The 20,210-nt window shown below is 42.0% G+C and overlaps 1 protein-coding gene across 36 annotated transcripts in view; it reads left to right on the forward strand.

Annotated features, from left to right (window-relative positions):
* Positions 1-20,210, forward strand: part of CALD1 (caldesmon 1) — a 255,661-nt gene that overhangs the window by 141,947 nt on the left and 93,504 nt on the right. For 30 of the 36 annotated variants that reach the window (XM_065029712.1, XM_065029778.1, XM_021298735.2 and 27 more), the window contains one exon: positions 8,829-8,940. In XM_065029712.1, coding sequence (XP_064885784.1) covers positions 8,870-8,940 — 71 coding nt within the window. In that variant the 5' untranslated portion in view covers positions 8,829-8,869. Of the gene's footprint in view, positions 1-7,818; positions 8,105-8,809; positions 8,941-20,210 lie in introns of those variants that run through there. The other 6 variants (XM_021298737.2, XM_065029658.1, XM_065029719.1 and 3 more) reach the window with 2 other exon arrangements.

The following is a 20,210-nucleotide window of genomic DNA, read 5'->3' on the forward strand; positions in this document are numbered from 1 at the left end:
TTACTCTCTCCCATCCCACCATGGCGGAGTGAGGGACTGTTCGGTGTTTTGTTGCCGGCTGGGGTTAAACCATGGCAGGGCCTCATTGTCATTACCTGTGATATTTTCACTTATGATTAAACAGTAGTAAAGGGCAATGCAATTTTGAGCTGCCCTTTGCATCTTCAGCAAAAGCGAAGTATTTCCTCAGTGATAATGATACAAGTAAAAATAATTTGTTTCCCACAATTAGACATTGCAAGACTAAAATAAATTCTGCCTTTCCATGTGTGTGTATAAAGGTATGAGAGGACAAAGTAGCCTATATTGGCATAATCTGAGATCACACCAGTTTCTGACATGCAGGGTAAGCTCACTGATCTTTTGTAGTGTATATTAGATGAATTTGGCCTGCAAGGGTGGAATCCAGTCCTGATTGAAGTCTCTGGGAAATCTGTCAGGGATTCCAACAGGACTAGGGTTTCAACTCTAGTCTATATACGAGTAATATTTCAGTATCTTCTGATCTTTGGGGACAGCATATTTGAAATACTTCAGAGGACACTCGAAGGGGAGAGTCAAGGGTCAATCTTTCTAACATGAGAACTAGTGGCTGTGCCAGCAGCTTCCAGCTATGTCTTCTTCCTTTGTCTGCTAATGGGAAATGATAGACAAATGTCATCCAGATCAGGGGTGTGACCAATATCTGCAAATCCAAATGTCAAGAGAAAGCTCTGCCTGGCCCTTGTGTCGATGTGCAGTAGGAGAAAGATGAGGAAGGAAGTGGGAGGAGTGGAAATGGTACACCCGTGCTCAGCCTGCCCAAGGAAATAAAGACAAATGGGGACTTTCCATTGCAACTGGCTGGCTCTGAGATGGTAGTTCCTACTGCTGCCTGATTAGAAGTGCATTGCGATGTTAGCATCAACATGCTACATGTTTGCTAACACCTCTGGAATGGTGTGGCCCTCTAATGCTCCTTCCCCAGTGCTGAATTAGATCGCAGATGTGAAAGATGGACCTGAACAGGTATTTAAAGGTGTGGATCTTTTAGTTGCAGACCCAATGAGTGAACTCTGTGGTAGGGACATCCTGTGAAGACCTCCCTGTCAACACTTTCATGTTGTTCAACCTACAGCAGCAGGAGCTGACACAGGGCTTGGCACCTGCAAGGACCACTCACTGCAGTAACCTATGCTGTAGCCGATGTGAGTGAAACCTCTTCAGCACTTGTTTGAATCAAGAGCCTGGATCATGGTGCACTTCTGTGGGCCATCAGTAGTCTGCAGAGCATCAGCTGGGAAGCCCTATTCTACGTAATCACAACATAGTTTTGCCCAGGATGCCACAGAGGTGTTAATTAATATGTTAATCGGGTTTAAAAACGCCCCACCAGTGTACATAAGCTTTTTTTACTCCTGTGAAAGAAATGGAAAATGTACCTTATGCCACAAGCAGACATTTTAACAGATAGGGTTTTTTTACTTGCTTGTTGAAATTCTAGTTAATTCTCTGCCTCCTTATAGTCAGTGATTTGGACATACACATGTACATGGAAGTGAAATGTTCTGACAACAGAAATTAGGACTTTGAGAAACCTCTTCTGATGTTAAGTAGGAACTGCACTTGGTTGGTTTGCCGTTGATTAATTTTCCTTGCAGGTTCTAAGAAGCACGGTCAGATGAAACAAGGCACAGGCTAAATTGGAATAAAACTGTGTGTTGACATGACCCAATATGTTTATTTTGCATTGAGTCCCAAATGAGCTATTCTGTTCAGGAAGGAAAAAAGCTGCTTGATAGGAATATGTGTGTGTGTACATATAAGTACAAGAGTTCATTATCTACAGTGAACAGGAATGCTTGGCCAGGTTTACAATAGCAATTACAGATGTGGTTTTACATGAAAGGAACATTAAAAATAATATACGTAGGAAAGAAGAGCTTCTTTAAATGTAAGCTTTACTATTGTTAATTTATGATTGCCAGTGATATCCAACATCTCAGATTAAAGAAAGAGCATTCATAAGGTGTGACAAGGGACAAATATATCCATTGAATTTGACCTTTTGACTTAAATGAACTTGCACCTGTTTCTGAAAGATGTGAATGGCACCAAATGCTTCCAATGAAGGATTAAAGGAGAGCAGGACAAAGTATTTCCAAACATTTTCTGACAGGATTTCATGGAAAACAGATTTATTTGTTTTGACTGAAGACAGATTTAGACCTCTAATTTTCCCAAATATTGCAGTAGAATGCTTGTCATACCTGTATTTCATGGATGCCAGATTAAACAAGCCACAGTTAGACAATGAGTGCTGCTTGCTGAGTTCCTGTCATCTCCAAAAGGGGAAATGAAGAGGTTCTATTTTCACTTCTGAGGTAGAGCAGGTAGAAAAAACAGGCAATGGTAGTCCTAGGGATAGAGTGGTGTCATAGTATGTAGCCAGCTGAAGCAAAATATTCTTCATGCTTCTCACTAACCAGTCCTTTACTGACATTTGAAAGGTCCGCACCTCCAAATCAGGGCTTTGTGACAACTGAAGTGGAGACAGATAGGAATACTGGACATTGGGATTAATGTCGTACAACTCACAAAGCTGCTTGCAGTCTCAGTTTATGTCAAGCTTTAATGAGACGTTTGATCCCTTTTGTGGGAGTATTGAAAATACAAGAAAATACAAGAAAAAAATGAGAGTGACAGTATAACTAGGTCTTGTGTTACTACCTGATCCTGCAATGAGGACAGATCAAAAGTCAGAGGTCCAGCTGCACGCATGTAGAAAACATTTGTAGTAGGACATGGAAACCTTCCCTTTACTGCTCCTCTGTGGGAAAGGTTCAGAAAGAATTTTCCTTTACCACCTTTGTTCAGATCTTCTCTGCAGCAGCCATTTCTATTTGTAGGATATGGTGTTGTTTTTGGTTGTTTTTTTTTAATATTAATGTTATAGTTGCAACCTACGCCTGGTTGTGCTTTAACCTTCTGAAAATTCCCATTGAGAACCATTTATAATTGGTGAAGTTAACATAAAGACTAAGAGGCACAAAATTGACTAAGGCTCACAAAGTAAATTGGATAGAACGAAGCAGGAGCATGCCCAGTAACTGGGTTCACCCTGAATGCTAGACAATGGGCTGTGATTTCTCATTGACCACCTTGTTTTGCACTGATTTTGTTACTTGAATTCTCTTAGAAATCATAAAATCATAGGATGTTCTGAGTTGGAAGTGACCCACAAGGATCATCAAGTCCAACTCCTGTTCCTGCATATGACAGCCCCACAGTTCACATCACATGTGTGAGGGCATTGTCCAGTCTCTTCTTGAATGCTCTCGAGCTTGGGGTCATGACTGCCTCCCTGGGGAGCCTGTTCCAGTGCTGCACCACCTTCTGGGTGAAGAACCTTTTCCTAATGTCCAACCTAGTTCTCTCCTGGCACAACTTCCTGCCATTTCCTCAGGTTCTATCACTGGTAATGAGAAGAGATCAGTGCATGCCTGTCCTCCTCCCCTTGTGAGGAAGCTGTAGCCACCATGAGGTCTCCCCTCAGTCTCCTCCAGGCTGAACAAACCAGGTGACTTTAGTGGCTTCTCATATGGCTTTACCTCCAAACACTTCACCAGTTTTGTGGCCCTCTTCTGGACGCTCTCCAGTAGCTTTATATCCTTTTCATCCTGTGGCATCCAGAACTGTACACAGTGCTCCAGGTGAGGCCGCAACAGTGCAGAGCAGAGCAGGACAATCAGCCCCCTCACCGGTTTGGCAATGCTGCGCAAAATCCAACACTTATATTGTTAAACTTCATGTGGTTGATGATTGCCCAGTTCTCCAATTTGTTCAGATCCCTCTGCAGGGCCTCTCTGACCTCAAGAGTGTCAACGGCTCCTCCCAGTTTAGTGTCATCTGCGAAATTGCTTATCTCATATCCAACATTGAGGTCTTGCTGGCAGTTTTCCTCCTGTTAGCATAGATTTTACACCTGACTGCTATGTGGTCACTGTGGCCAAGGCATCCACCAATCATCCATGAGACCCTTTCTGTTAGGGAGTAGCAAGCCCAGGAAGGCACCTTTCCTGGTAAGTTCTCTTAGTACCTGTACAAATAACTTATTGTCCAGATGGTTTAGGAATCTTCTGGACCTGTTTATACCAGCTGTATGATACTCCTGGTTGACATCTTGCAAATTGAAGTCCCCCATAAAGACAGGGGCAGATGACAAGGATGGCTGAGCACCAGATGAGCTAGTTCCCACAGCTGAGCGCTAGACTGGGCAGACAGTAGGCTTCCTGGAGCCAGAGCAGGAGGTTATTTTGCTCTCCATACTGGAATTATAAAGATACAGGGTTGTGTGTCTATTTCTACCTAGCCAATTTATTATTTGCTTTCAAAGAGCATATTCTTGTTAATGGGTATTAAAATATTTTGTCATATATTTACAATTACTGTACATTCTTCTGATATTCCACCTTGATGAAAGATGAAAGAAGACAAAATTTTAAACTCGCTCATGGGGTGAGACATAAAGGGGAGTGGCATTTGCATGTGTGGGTGTTGTACCAGGAGGGATTAAATGTGGCTGTCCTTGAAGGAAGCACTTTTTAGCAAGACAATGAAAAACTTATAAAAGTTTAGCCATAAACCATAGTCAAATGAAGATCAAAGTCATTATATGATGTGCAGAGATTAAAAGGAGAGGGGGAGACTGGTGCTACTTTTGAAATAAAGAGTGTTTTTGCAGGGAGGTGGTATTTGCAAGGCACATAATTTGCCATGATTCTGATTCAAGTAACGTCGCAATGATAGTTAATGTTGTAGGAAAGTTACTTTGCTTATCCATCTTAGTCTTTCTCAGCATGTCATCAGGAAGACCACAGGGTTCATCAGACATCCCATGATCTAGAGGTTGAATTTCAGCATTGAAAGTGATAGGAACTCTGAGAAGACCCTTGTGTAAGTGTCTGTGGGAAATCTGAGGTCCTGAGCAAGAATTATCTTCAGTAGTTTCTGAGAGGTATTAAAAAAACCCCAACCAACCAGCCAAAAAACCAACCAAAACCAACCAGCCAAAAAAAACACCACACAGCAAAAACAAAAACAAAACAAACAGAACCCCCAAACAAACAAAACCCTAAACAAAACCAAAAAGGTCAAAGATCTTTGTAGCAGTATTTCATAGGTATGTCTTCTGAGCCTGATGGTGGAAAACTCACAAGACTTCACTTCAGATTCTTTTAATATTATTTCTGAGGGTTTTGCTTTCAGGTAGGAACAGTAAAATGATAACTTTGATTGTGTACCCTTTCACAGTGTAAGAGTAGTCTGTATTCCAGTAATTTGCATATGTGTGTGGATGTCAGGGAAATACAACTAGCCAAATAGTTTCAGACATCTCCTTCTATTTGCTAGAAATAAATATATTTCTGCTTTAAAATTTATTGATGACTTCTGGTTGAAGTAGGTGAAAAATACACCTGGAAATAATTGTGAGGTAAAAATAGAGATACCAAAACATTTTCCAGCATAGTTTGAAAAACAAAAACAAACAAACAAACAAAAAAATTTTTCTTCTTTTGAGATTAAATGAAACATTATTTTTGATTTGAAACAGTTTTCCAGTTTTCTTCTTTGCAGAAAAATGAAACTTTTTTAGTCTGACACTAAGTTATTAGAAATCTGTAACAGGAAATTAAGGTTGTAGTCAAAGTGTAAAAAAAATAATTGCTTTGCACACCTGGGAAGGTCACACAGAGAGATGTTTTTGCATTTGGCTCTGAAGGCAGGCCCTGGAGTGGAGCTGGGTAGAGTGATAGTTCTGGCCCAGGATGTTTTCTCTCATTAATGATTTTAATTTTAAAAAAAGAAGCATAGAAATGTACATGCTCCCAAAAATGGTTTGGAGAAAGTACTTACAATAATTGGTACCTTCATCTATAAACAAAGCAATTTTTTAATCTACTGAGAGGCAAGGACACTCCAAGAAACTCTGATTTTATATTTTCTTTTTGTGGAAATAGGAAACATTTTTAGAGAGACCAATGAAGTTATTGTCTAGTAGTTTTTAGAGGCCAGAAGATAACAAAACAAGAAGACAGTGAACAGCACTGAATAACTGACTTCTTCAAATGGAACTTCAAGCTGATGGCTCATTTTCTTGCAGTGATATGGCTTTGCTAACTAAGGTCGTACTGTTGACCTGACCTCCATTTCCCAAGTGTCCACCTTATTTTTGAAAAAAGAATTTGTCTTGCAAGTCATCTGAATGCCATGAAGTGGCTGGACCTCAGTCCTTTGAGAGGAGACATTGTACTCTAATAAACCCTAGACAACCTCCCAAGACGTCCATCCATCTGAACTTCATTGAACAACAGGAAAGTAGCCTTGTAGATGGAGAAAGTTTGTTGCATTAGGAAACTTCTCTCAATTACTGTGCAATCTCTCCTAGGCTCCTGGGAAGGAAAGAGGGGAGGAAGAACAAATAGTTCTGGGTTGGTGTCACTGTTATCCTCCTCAGCTTTCCTCATGAGGAAGGGAGCTTGAGCTTTTGGAAATGAGAGAGGGTGTTGAGAACCATGTAGGAAGAGAAGGAGTGGAGGTATTAGCTGGGACATTTGGAGAAGGGATGAGGGAATGTGGGTGCACAGACCCTGGGGCTGCAGAGAGGGAAGGAGAGTACCTTAGTCAGGAGAGGTGATGAAAGGGATGTACCTGGCTGGGTAAGAGGTAATGAAGGTGCAAATAAATCAGACATCAAAGCATGTCTGCTTTGGGGAAGTACAGTGGGGAAAAAAACTTTGTGATTCTCAGTTCTATCACTAGAGGTGTCAGTCAGCTCTTTATATTTTATATCCCTGATGGTGAGTATACTCCACAGACTAAATGCTGCTGCCTGGTGCAGTCTTAGTTCCTGCAGGCACCACCATCTGCCCTCTGTGCACAGAAACCCAGCATGCTGCTTCAAACTTGCTATCCATAGTCTACCTATTATTCCTTCCTGCTCCTTGTCTCTCAGCCGGGGCAGGGGGAACCACATCAGTCCAGCAACTCACAGGCCCTCTAGCAAAGCAACTGAGGCAGGATCTAGCTGTACATGTAGACTGAGATGAAAACAGTTCTTGGGAGAAAATGTCAAATTTGCTGTTCTGTGTTCTTCGAGGGGTACATGGTTGTAAGAGTAAACAAACACTAGATATGATAAAATGTCTTGTTACAACTTGCTTTTTATATATAACATCTAATTGTGGAAAAAAAAAGAAAAAAAAAAGCAGCAATTGTAATGTCACTATCAGATTTGCAAAAATAACATTCCCTTTGAACCTCCACAAAAAAACCCCAGCCAGCCAAACATGAAGAAAGTCAAAACAACAAAATTTTAATTCCCTCAATCTGGGAACAAATCAGAAAGAAAAACACCCCCAGGAAAATTAAACTAATAAAATGAACTTCACGAAACCCCTGTCCTCAGCAGTGTTTTAATCCAAAAAAAGGGGGACAGAAAAAGCCACAGATTCTCTTGAGTCATGGGAAGCTTTGCTATTGCCAGTGATTTTATTGGGAGGGTGCTTGGATGCTGCACCGATGGGCAGGAATATAAAGCCACAAGACAGATCTACATCTGCAAACAGAGCACTTGAAAAATTTACAAATGCACCTTGGCTTTGTTTCCCTTTAAACTGCGAAGCAATTCATGAGCCATTTTTGAATTTTAGTCTGCCTCTGCATGCTGGCTTTCTCTGCAGTGTAAATGGCAGGTCTTGTACTAATGGGCTGGAAAATGTTTGGGGGGGGGGGACGTGGGGGGTGGGAATCCTCTGAGTGCAGCGCCTATGCTAGGATTGCAGAGGAAGCTGAGGCCTCCAGCCCTGCACAGGAAGCAATCTTAGAGCAGGCCTTAAATGCCAGATTCCAGGCAGAGTTTAGCTAACCACTGACAGCTCTGTAAACAAAGCAGGGACAAAAAGAGAACAGCTTTCCCTTTTCTGGTAGTCATTTTTGGTTTGGGGGCTGCAGGGGAATTCTGTAATACTCGGCTTGATGGGATATAAACCAAGGCTGGAAAGGCTTTGTATATGAAGAACTGTAAAGGGGAAAATATTTGATGGATTAAATCATAAAGAAGAAGGTAGGGCACGGGGAAAACGCGTGGATTAAACTACAAAAAAAAAATATTGCTACTTCTGTTTCTTTGAGCAGGATTTATACATAGCTTGGCTCCTCCTGGGTGGTATTTAAAAGCTCTGGCTTATTTTCCTTCTCCTATTTTTTGTTTTACTTTTCTCTTCTTTTGTCTTTTTCTTTTCTTTAGTTTTCTCTTTCTTCTTTTCTTTCTTTTTCTTTTTCTCTTATTTTCTCCTATTTTTTCTTTTCTTTCCTTGTTTGAAGGGGGAGGTGGGGATGAACAGGAGGAGATTGATTTTTGCAAAGCTTTTAATTATCTGTGCAACTAAAGACAATAAGAAATCTCTTGTGCCGCATTTTTGCTGCTTCCAGTAAAAATTGGAAGCTTTAAGTTCAAATCCTACTAAATTGTTGCTTTTATTTGTAGAAAAGACCTGTAACATTTCAAATAGCTATTCTGTGGCTAGCAGATGTATATAGTCCTTACTTAAAGCATGTTGATTTAATTTTAACTAGGAAACTAAATGCAGGCATGGGATATGTTTATCCTGCAAGGCATTTCATTAATCTTGTTTATCTCAACAATACTGAGGAAGTTAATTTTTTTGGTGGAAAAAGAAAATAGTTACAGTGAAGTTAAGAAAGCAAAACAAAACTAAATGGACTAAGTTGTTTAAACGCATCCATTGTGTTTTCTCTCTCTTCTAAGTGTTCATCTCCTTTTTTAGATTTGGGTCTTTCCAGAGCTCTGAACACTTGAACACTCACCATGGATGACTTTGAACGCCGCAGAGAGCTCAGGAGGCAAAAGCGTGAGGAAATGCGACTTGAAGCAGAGAGGTGAGGTGTTACATATGGAAAACGCTGTCGATGGCTTGCCTTTGATTAGCAATGGCTTTGAGGATTTCTTTCTTAAATTCCAAAGTATGTTATAGCTTACCAAAACGTCCTTGCTAATGATATGTTCTGTAAAATATACTTAGTTAATAGGAATTAGATTTGGTTAATGTAGGAGAGGCTGGAAGTTAGGAGTGTCTAGTGCCTTATTCCTTCTAGGCTATTGTAAATGTCCTGGTTTCTAGTTATTTTGTTATATGGATGAATATAAACAGTGAAGGGGGACTATAGCCATGTGAAATTATTGATAGGAAGACCCATGCTCAGATGCCATGTGACTGAGTGTTGTACAGAAGAGATTGTGTTGTCTTTTCACAGAGTTAAAACTTTAAGATAACAATTGAAAGCTGAGATACCCTTGGTATACGTAGTATAGCATATCTGTGAATTGTCTGCCATTACTGTACCATTGCTGTTGAATTTGTAGTGCCTGTCATTTTTTATTCACTTGCAACCTCTTTATGTGGGCAGCAAGGGTAGCGTTTACTATCATTTATTAGAGATTACAGGTTTACTTTGGTGCAAATGAGAACAGAACTTGACCTGGATATGATGATGTCAATTTATGAAAGAAGCAGCACGGAAATACTGGGTTAACTAACCTCATTTTACACCTGTACAATTCCATTTGCTTTAATGGAATTTCTCATGATTTACACTGGAAGGAGGGAGAAAGTCAGGCTTGCTTTATTTTCGTAACACCTTCTTTGATATAAAGATTTGATTCCGTTCATTAACACTGCAATGATTAAAAAAAGTAGAACTTAGTTTTAAGCACATTTTGTTCTAATTTTTGTATTTAATTTTGAATATGGACTTCATTTTTGTTTCTGGTCTTTCCCATGCACTGACAAAACCATGATGTTTCAGATTCTGAATGTTGTAGGAGGAAATACATTTTCAGAGTAGTTTTAAATGGAAGTCAGCAGAATGCAATACCAAATGTATTTTGAATGCCTGGTTGCAGCTTTTTATTAAGGCCTCGCTTACGTAGCAGGGCTCTCTGGTGGACTTTGATAATATCTGGTGGGGAATCTCAGGTAGATGAGATGTAATGGCTGCTTTTCTTTCTGAAAAAAGTGTTGCCATGTGGAACTAGGTATGTGAGCTGTCATCAGGCTATAAGCTGAACCTGTGAGCTCTGGAAAGAAGCAGCAAAATTGCCTGCAGATAAATAAACTTACATGAATTATGGTGGCCAAAGGGAAATGAGGTGGCAGAACTCCCTTTGCAAATCACAGATGTCAGCCGGTTGGTGACCTTCCCAAAAGGCAGAGGAGCAAATGTGCCATGGCACTAAGCAGCCTTCTTGTTGCAGGCCTGGGGCAATATGTTCTTGTTGGGCAGCATGGGAGGGACTGAAGAGCCTGTGCCAGTGCACAGTATAGCATATGATATTTATATACTTCTAGTGTATTTCTGCTTTAAGAAAATCTTTTGAAGGAAAGGCTGAGACTTTAGGGTTTGGTGCTAACAGAGGTCCTGCGTGGCCTGTGAAGGGTGCTTGGGGATGTAGTCCAGGAGGTGTTTTCTACTAAGGAAAAATGTCACGTGAACTTGCCCGTGAACACATGCACAATCTTATGTGAGTGTGTAGAGGCTGTGGGGAGATCTGGGCATCAGCAGTGTGGTGCGACTGGCTTTCAGAGGCAATGACAGCCTCAAGGGGCTGGGGAGAAGGGGCTCTGCCCTCACTGCCATGGAAGATTGAAATCCATGACTTCAGGTATATCCATAAGTCACTGTGTGGACTGCAATTTTACGCATGGCCCCAACCCTAGTCCCTGATCACACACAGGGAAACCCAAGTCCCAGGGAGGCAAAAGCTGCAGCCAGCAGCTCACTGGTGTCCCTCAAATGAGCCATCCACAGGCAGCCCTTGCCTTGGCATGATGGGGAAGCCAAATGTCTGGGCCGGAGAGTGATGGCTGCTGACACAGAAAACAGTCCCCTCCCCATCCACCCACGTCTACTTTTGGGAAATGTTTTTTTTTCTCTGTGTGGGGCAGCTTTGCTGGGACTTTGTGTGGTAAGCTTTGTGGAAAAAACGAGCTTGATGGCAGCCCAGCCGGAGGAGAGGGGCTTGGGCCTGTGTCCCTGTTTACTGCCAAATTGCTGCAGAAGTGCTCTGTGCCCTTTCCCACACATTTGAAGGCTTTTAGCAATAAATTGCTGTACGCTAAATCTTGCTGTACTCGCTCCACTGCTGCCAGCTTCATGCATTCAAGTATCATGAGTCAGACTCCTTAAAAGTCACAAGACTGCTTTAAAAATCTTGAGAACTTAAAAATAATTTAGTCTGGCTTTTTTTATTTTTGGTTTGCCTTGACAATAACAGAACTTGATTCTCAAGTTCAGATGTGACTCTGGGAGCTGGGACCTCCCAAAACCTGCACCAGCAGGGGCAACGTCAGGGACGAGCTGAGCATCTGCCTCCGTTGCATTGCACTGCTTACTTCCAGCCCATGGCAGCAGCATTTGGACAGCTATTGACGAACGAGTGTGTTGCACTGGATTGTTTTTGGTCAATTCAGATTTTTAGGGATTTGACGACCATCTTCACCTCTAAAAATATAATACAACTACCATGTGTTTGTGTACATATCTTAAGCCACACAGTATTCTGCTTGGCAGACCTCCCTCTGTCTGAACACTTTCAGGTGCTTTATCAAGTGAATTGTGCGGTCTAAAGAGCAGCATAGGGGCTGAAAATGCTCCAACAGGTCTGAGCACTGGTACCTGCCTCTTGGGCGTGGGGCATTTCACTGCATGCTCCCATCAGTGGGCTGTAGCCTTGCTGTGTGGAAACTGCTGCTGGTCATAAGCACTTCCGCTGGCAGAGGTGGACAGACAGAAGATTATGTGTAGGCTATAACATGTTTGCTACGTCTCCCAGACACTGTTTAGGCTTCTTTGAGTTGAACACTAAATCCAGAAGTGCAAGCAGCCATATCAAACAGCAGTATTATTATTCAGCCACCTGCAGTGTCTCATTTTTCCATTTCCTGGGATTAAGGCACATGGAAAGCCTGTCTTCCCAACCTGATACCTGTGCCTAAGAGAGACTGAGGGGCAAAGATGCTTTGTGGTACTACAGACTTGTGCACCACATGCCGAAAAGAGAGTGACTTGACCTTATTGTGTCTTTCCCAGGTGCTAGAGGCCATGTGAGGACTGGTCCGAATACAAGTGCTGTCAGCTTCCCAAGTGTCCTTTATGCTGTAGCCACTGATGTTGAGCCACTTATGTCTAATCTTTGGAGATGCTTAGTGCAAGTTCAATCCTTGAGGGCTGATGTTAGGCTTTGTGTTTGTTAGGGGTTTTTTTTGGTTGGTTGATTGCTTTTGGTGAGTGTGTGTTTGTTTGTTTTTGTTTTCCAATAGAAAATGGTTGGAAATCATACTTTGTTGTGCTGTGCAGCCCTGCCATTCTGCGTTGATATGCTTAGGACTGATCCTGAGGAGAGGATGGCTTTGTCATTTCATAGAATCATAGAATAGTTTGGCTTGGAAGGGACCTAGTCCAACCCTCCTGCAATGAGCAGGGACATCTTCAACTAGATAAGGTTGCTTAGAGTCCTATCCAGCCTGGCCTTGAATGTTTCCAGGGATCCCACTGTTTATGTAATTGATGAAGATGTTAAAGAGTACTGGTTCCAGTATGGACCCTGAGGGACACCACTTGTCGCCAGTGTCCATCCAGACATTATGCCTTTAACCACTGCTATCTAGGTGTGACCATCCAGGTAGTTCCTCATCCACTGAACAGTCCACCAATCAAATCCATACCTTTCCAATTTAGAGAGAAGGATATTGGGAGGGACCATGTCAAAGGCTTCACAGAAGTCCAGACAGACAACATCCATAGCCCTTCTTTTGTCCACTGATGTAGTTACTCTATCATAGAAGGCCACTAGGTTGGTCAGGCAGACTTGGTCTTGGTGAAGTTGTGCTGGCTGTGTCAAATCACCTCCCTGTCCTCCATGTGCCTTAGCATAGATTGTAGGAGGATCTGTTCCGTGATCTTCCCAGCCACGGAGGTAAGACTGGCAAGTTGGTAGCTCCTGTGCTTCTCCTTTCTACCCCTTTTTAAAATGGGTGCAATGTTTCCCTTTTTCCAGTTGCCAGCGACTTCACCTGACTGCCAGGACTTCTCAAATATAATGGAGAGTGGTACACCAACACCAACAGTGCAGTTCCCCCCTGGCACGTGCTTTGGCTTGCATTGTGTACTGTAGCAATTCAGATATAGATGGTCACCAACTTATAAAGTGTATTTTAGTGTTTTAGTGGGGTTTTTTGGCATTTTAGACTCTTATCATTTCAAGGTATCCCACACATCCTGGATTCCCCATATAGGCTTGCAGTACCTGCCCAGAAATTTTGTCCAGCCAGAATTTTTTGACTATTCATATTTGTCTAGGATCTTTTGAGACCTGTAAGCATGTCCGGAGTAGCAGTGCAGACCTGTCCAGGGGGCATGTGGCCAACATAGAATCATAGAACGTCCTGAATTGGAAGGGACTCACAAAGATCATTGAGTCCAAATCCTGTCCCTGCATGTGACAACTCCACAGTTCACATAATGTGTCTGAGGGTGTTGCCCAGTCTCTTCGTGAATACTTTCAGGCTTGGGACCATGACTGCCTCCCTGGGGAGCCTGTTCCAGTGCTCCACCACCCTCTGGGTGAAGAACCTTTTTCTAATGTCCAACCTAGTTCTCTTCTGGCACATCTTCCTGACATTTCCTCGGGTTTTATCACAGGTCACCAGAGAGATGAGCTTGGCACCTGCCGCTCCTCCTCCCCTTGAGAGGAAACTGTAGACCTTGACGAGGTCTTCCCTCAGTCTCCTCTTCTCCAGGCTGAACAAACCGGGTGACTTTAGCCGCTCCTCATATGGATTCCCCTTCAAATACTTCCCCAACTTTGTAGTGCTCTTCTGGACACTCTGCAGTAGCTTTATACCCTTTTTATCCTGTGTTGCTCAGAACTGCACACAGTGCTCCAGGTGAGGCCGCACCAGTGCAGAGCAGAGCAGGACAATCACCTCCCTTGCCTGTCTGGCAATGCTGTGCTTGATGCACCACAGGACATGGTTGGCCCTCTTGGCTGCCAGGGCACACTGTTGGCTCATGGTCAACTTACCATCAACCAGAACCCACAGATCCTTCTCTGCAGAGCTGCTTTCCAGCATCTTGCTCCCCAGTATGTATGTATAGCCAGGTTTGTAATGAAGAGCAGGCATATGGGGCTTTGTTCAGTTTTCCCCCAGGCTGTCGGATGTACTGCACATGCTCAGACTGTTGGGGGCCCAGCAGCTCTTCAACCGTATAGGAGAACAAGCCTCTCCTGTCATAGAAAACCCAGGACAAAGTATGTCAGTGTTAACTGTGTCCGTATACTAACATTTTGAATATGGTTTGTACTGATCAGATGCAAGGTCAGGGAAAATAAGCCCCTACCAGCCATTTGGTGATGGCATGTGTTACATCTCTAATTGGCCTGTGGCAAAGCCGAGGCTTTATCCTGATCCTCGGAGACAGAGAGTCCTGCACCTGAGGTAGTGGTTGTATAAAGCCCCAAGGTCCTGGTCCACAGCTGGCTGAAATCAGTGGGAAGATTTCCAGTATTTTCAGCAGGCTTTGGTTTAAGCCCTACCTGAGTTATTACAGCCGGATTATTTATGAGACAGTCTCAGTGGCAGCCTTGAAGAAGCTGGATGAATGCTTTGCCTTCCCAGCCACAGGGTACATACCGTGCTGGAGTACTGAGGCTGTCACAAAAATGGGTTGCACTTAACTGACAGGAAAAATCCTATATGTACTTGAAGCACAGGGAATTGACTTCTTTCAATATGAGAAGAAACAAATGCCACCTGCTGCTTTGTGCCTCTTCTTGGGCAGCAAAAGATATTCTCTTAACAAAATTGTCAGATTTTGCCATTTCGATGTTATAACTGACACTGGAAGAATTTAGCCTGGGGCTGCGTAAAGGGCATTTAGAGGGGTGGTGCTTTGTGAATATCTTGCTGATGCACTTTGGCCTGTCACAGCTGCATGTAGCTGCAGCGAAAAACTGAGGTGACAATAGACCTACTTTCTTTACTTCAGCATGATTAAGAGCAAAAATTGGCCCCTTGAACTCCCTAAAGAACAGCCCTCAGGTTAATCTATTTAACACTTAAGCCACAATTTTATGACTGCATGACTTGCCATTGCCTCAGCAGTGTATTTTCACCTCTGCCTGGGGTTTGGGCTCTTTTAAAAAGTATATTTAGGAAGCTGATCCAATTTACTTCATTGCCATATCATCACTACTGCAGACTTCAGGACTTAAGGTCACTGTTAGATTGGTCTCCATTTAGCTGAAGTTTGACTTTGAATCTGAACCACAGCTTTGCCCTGCATAGTGCTTTTCTCTAAGGGATTGTAGGTCGTTTCACAGGGAAGGAGGGGTGTTGATCATCCTGTTGTAAAATTACAGCAAAGAGAAGTAGCTATCTAGCATCAAGTCACTAAAAAGACCTCTGAAACTACCATATTACTTTGTTGACTGTGTAGGATCTCCTGACAGGGGCCGCAACTGTCCTGACTAAAGGGCTTATCTCCTTAGAGACCAATAAGGTATAAATAAACACACCCTAGAAAGGTACGTTGGTAGGATTTACAGATAAACACTGTCATTGAGCATTATGGTTACTAATAGCAGTAATTACCAAAGGCAGTAGGTAAAGATCTTTTTTTTAGAGTGTCCAGCAGTTTGATCACAAATTCTCTCTAGCCTCTCATTTTAATAGGTTTATAAGGCAGTGTGGTTCGTATTCATGGACACAGTTTGGGGAATGCTCATAGAAATAACCCACCTTGCAGGTTGGGGATGACAACAGCCTGCAACAGTCTGAAAGTCTCCTGGGATTGTAACTTAATGCAACTTCAGTTAAAAGAGGACACATGGTTAATCCCAAAATTTATCTTGATACAAATGAAAAAGAAGTCAAGTAAATTTCAGTCCATACCTGTGAAGATAAGTACAGAACCAGCAAGGCATTTAACATACTGTTCTAGTGCTCCTGTTGAGGCTGATGTAGCTCGGGTAAACATAAAAAGGGCTGATTCACCAAATTCAGAAGGTAAAACCAGCAGGATCATACAGAATACATCTTTGCAGGACTTAATGAGAACCATGTTGCTTATCTTCTTGATGAGTAGAACAGGACACATTTGTTGCCACAGCATCTTAATGTTTCTGTAGAACAAGGGAAGGTCACCCTTGTCAGCCACAGAAAGTGGACAATTTCCATTCTCCTGTCCAGGACAGTGTGGATAAGTGAGCGTTCATATGAGATCAACATTGGCTGGCCACAAATAGCTTTTGAAACTGCTTCTCATTCCTGCAATTGAGTTATCTCTGGTATAGAGTGTACATTAGTGACAAATGTTAAACAGGGTTGAGAGTTTAGAAATGAACATAGTTGGTTCCTTTTTAATTATCATCTACTTCTTGAAACATTAGGACTTGCCCATGTCTTGTTCCCAAACATCTGGTTGCATTTTTATTAAGAGTTTTCAGAGACTATGCTTCAATTCAGGCTTGTGTGATGGAGTGAAGAATATGATCTTAATACAAGTTTTCAAGGAGTGTGTGTTTAAACATAAGAGAAGCTGGCTGCATATGTCTAACATGTTGTTTCCCGATGTGCATGATTTATTTCAGAACAGTACTTCCAAAAATGTTCAGCCTCTGTCTTATTGAGTGCTGTGCCCTTGTCTGGTCCAAGACTCTTTTGCCGCTAAAAGAACAACTACAGTGGTTTTATCTCTCCATGAACTTCATATATCCTGAAGTTCCAAATACTTTGAGGGTTTCTGCTTGTCTTTCCATAAAATACTCACCTTCTGGTAGAGCTGAGACGACATCTTCTGCCCAGGAGTTACGTATTAAGACAATTAATAAATAAAATTAGAAGTGCCTGAGGGTTGAGAACAAATTGAGGCAAAGTGCTCCAGCTGTTAACCTGTCTTCACAGATACCTTGAATTCCAGGACTGACAGGACATATTTGGATTGTTGAGGTGAGTTTGTCTTTCCACATTGCATTGATCGCTGTTCTGCAGTTATTGGAGCTCATTCTTAACCCAGGATGAAAAGCATGACATAGTGGTTCATAAAAGTGTGTTCTACTGCTGTCACTCTTAGGGTGGATACTACACAAATATTTGCTATTGTAGCATTTCAGATGCCCTGGAGGAAATAACCAAACACATGCAAAACTGAGTAGAATGCTACCACTTAATTTTACAGTCATTGTGTGTTTTGCAGATTATATTTCCTTTAAAGTTCTTATGGAGAGATGTTTTATAAAAGCAGCTTTGTTCTTCCAAATAGCTAGACGTGCACAATGCAAACTTTACTGAGCTAATCCCACTGCAGTTCCTAAGCAGACAACAAAATCAGCTCCTTAGTATTTCAGATATTAATCCCACATGTACGTTAAGATAATTCTGTAATCTCTGTACTACATCTACCATGTCAGCCAAGCTTCTAGGAGGAGAGCCCAAATCCAGTACCCCATCAGCTGGCAAAATGCCCCATCTTTCACCTCTCTCAACAGAGTAGCAGGAAGGAATGCAGCCAGTATAGTGCAAGTAAGTGTCAATGGCTGTCCTGTAAATTTTATGTTGAAACGTAACCTCTTTAATATCTTATGTGCAAATTGGCGGTATGCAGCTAATTAAGCTATGGTAGCCTGCAGCACTCTTGCAGCTCTTTGCATCTGTAATTGTACCTTCAAAGGGTGTAAATAATTTGTGCCATCAGAATTTTCTCATACAAAAGAAATTTGAAATGGAAAAAGATGCATTAGTTGAACATCTGCCTAACGTTTGTAAAGGCACAGAACCTTCAAACTTCCTGTACCAGCCACAGCGGAGCAGTCTAGTGCCCATGACTATAGATATGTGTGTCCCTTTAAGGCAGACACAGTACCTTGGTTTCCCCAGCAGTGTTTTCTGTCCCTTGGCAAGGAGTACATCAGCCCTTCATGTAGATTATCTTCAGTTAACTCAGTATGGCAGACACCAAAGACGCTGTCCTAAAACAACCCAGAATAAGGGAGGTTCAGTTTTTGGTCCCTGGGTCTACTTTTGTCAGGCTTTTTGTTAGGCAGGATGATACCCCATCTTTATATATATGGACAGCCAGTGTCAGTTGTCAGAAAGACCTGCATGAACCGTTGCTAAGTCTTATTAGATTCTTACCCCAGTTTCTCATAATGAATAAAAACAGTGGATCTGTATTTCATTCTAGAGCATATGATTGAGCTCTCAGTTTCTTAGTCAGTTTCCATGTAACTGATATCCACAACTAGCACAAAAGGCAGGGTTGATTTAGTTTATTGTATAAAGCCTTCTCAGGCCATAGGATTGTGCATACCTTATCACACAAATGTATGTGCTTACAAATGAGTTGGCTGAAAATTCTACATTAACACTTCTTCTCTTGATTGAAAAAAGCCTTATTATTAATAGTAATGCTCTGCAACAAATCTCATTTAGTTTAAAGAAAAGCAAAAGGAATATTACGTTGTTCCCATAACAAAAGAAGCTGATAGTTTGATACCCCTGTATCTTAAAAAAATGTTCCAAAAAGATCAGGTAAATACATTGTATGTTAATATATTCACCTTGAATAATATATTCTATAGCCTGTGTGTGCTTGTAGCAAGTGGCTGATGGCATACATCATGGTGGTCCAGCTTGCCCACTGAGGTGGGCCATATGGGGTTTTAGTGCTCTTTTTCAGATAGAGGGTCATCAAGTGCTGCTCAGATAGCTGGTTACTTCTCACAGCCCCTGCCACGCAGTTTGGTTGCTAGTGCAGATCTTCTTGCTGTTGCCTAAGAGGGAAGGCAGGTGCAAAGTGAGCAGGGCTGTCCTGCATTGCCTCCTTACCATGGCACTTGTGCCCTGGCCACAGAGGCTGAACAGCTACTTATGGGTGGTACCTCTGGGGCTGGGCTTGGGCTGGGGGTCCTGAGCCCAGCTGCTGAAGAGTGAATTGCCCTGTGTGTGTGGTGATGCAACGTTGTATCTGGAGGAGGTGTTGAGTAGAGGCTGCTACAGATGGAGAGCCTTGGTGGTGTTGCATTTGTTCTTTCGCTCTAAAAAGATGAGTGTAACTAAAAGAAGCCCCTGAAACTGCAATTTTCTAGACTTGGAGGGGTATGATCTCTTAGCTGTTAAATTGCAATGCCTTCTTGTCAGTGAATAAGAACATTGCTGAAATTGTTGCTTAATTGTGCCACTATTCTTCAGGCATTCTGGGCTCAGAATGGTAAGTTATTAGGCATAATAGAAACTGCAGTTTCACCCAACTGTGAGACTCTTTAAGGAGTGACAGGAAAATTAATTCAAGCCAGTGGATTTCTAGGAGCTTCTGCTTCTCAGTGTGAGTTTGCATTTTATTAACATCTTTATGATCTAATATCTGAAATTAAACCAGATAATCAGATTAGATTTCCCTTCAAAGGGCTGAGGCCAGTTTGTTTGCAGGGTTAATAGATTAGCTGAAGTCAAATGCTAACAAGTTTTACACGTAAATAAGCATAGTATGTAAACGTTATGAAACTGTTAGAAGCCCTGGCAAAGTTACCCTTTCACAGAGGAAAAATGTGATTTGCAAATGAAACTCCAAACTATTTTCAACTTGCAGAAGCATCTTATTTGGCCAGTTAGCTCCTGCGTTTTGGCTTTGTGCCTTTAAACAAAGTTTTGATCACTGAAGATAAATGTTTATAAGAAGCTTTATTTATCTCATCATAACCTACTTATTGGCTTGCACTAAACAAAGAAAATTCTCCTTGCCAGCAGATTGTCCTTATGTGATCAAGATCTTTCATAGAATGAAGGGAAACATCAGGTGGCTGTGCTTCTTGGGCAACTTAATTCATCAGCTCGCAGCTCAAGAAATACTTCTGTCCAGAAATAAGGTCAGTGGGCAACAGAAGTGATACCACTACATGTTAGAAGGAGCAGCAGTTGTGTCAGCCTTGCAGCTGAGCCTTTCTCATCCTGGGGAGCAGCAAGGGTGATGAGAAGTGAAAAAGTAAGCAGGATGCTTTTCTTCTCATTTATTGGAAAGCATAAACCAGTGGGTAGTATATTTGACATTCAAAGGTTAGCCACATCCTGGTTGACATTAAGAAAATGTAAATA

This window comes from Columba livia, chromosome 1, assembly GCF_036013475.1.
Source record: "Columba livia isolate bColLiv1 breed racing homer chromosome 1, bColLiv1.pat.W.v2, whole genome shotgun sequence".
Classification (NCBI taxonomy): Eukaryota; Metazoa; Chordata; class Aves; order Columbiformes; family Columbidae; genus Columba; species Columba livia.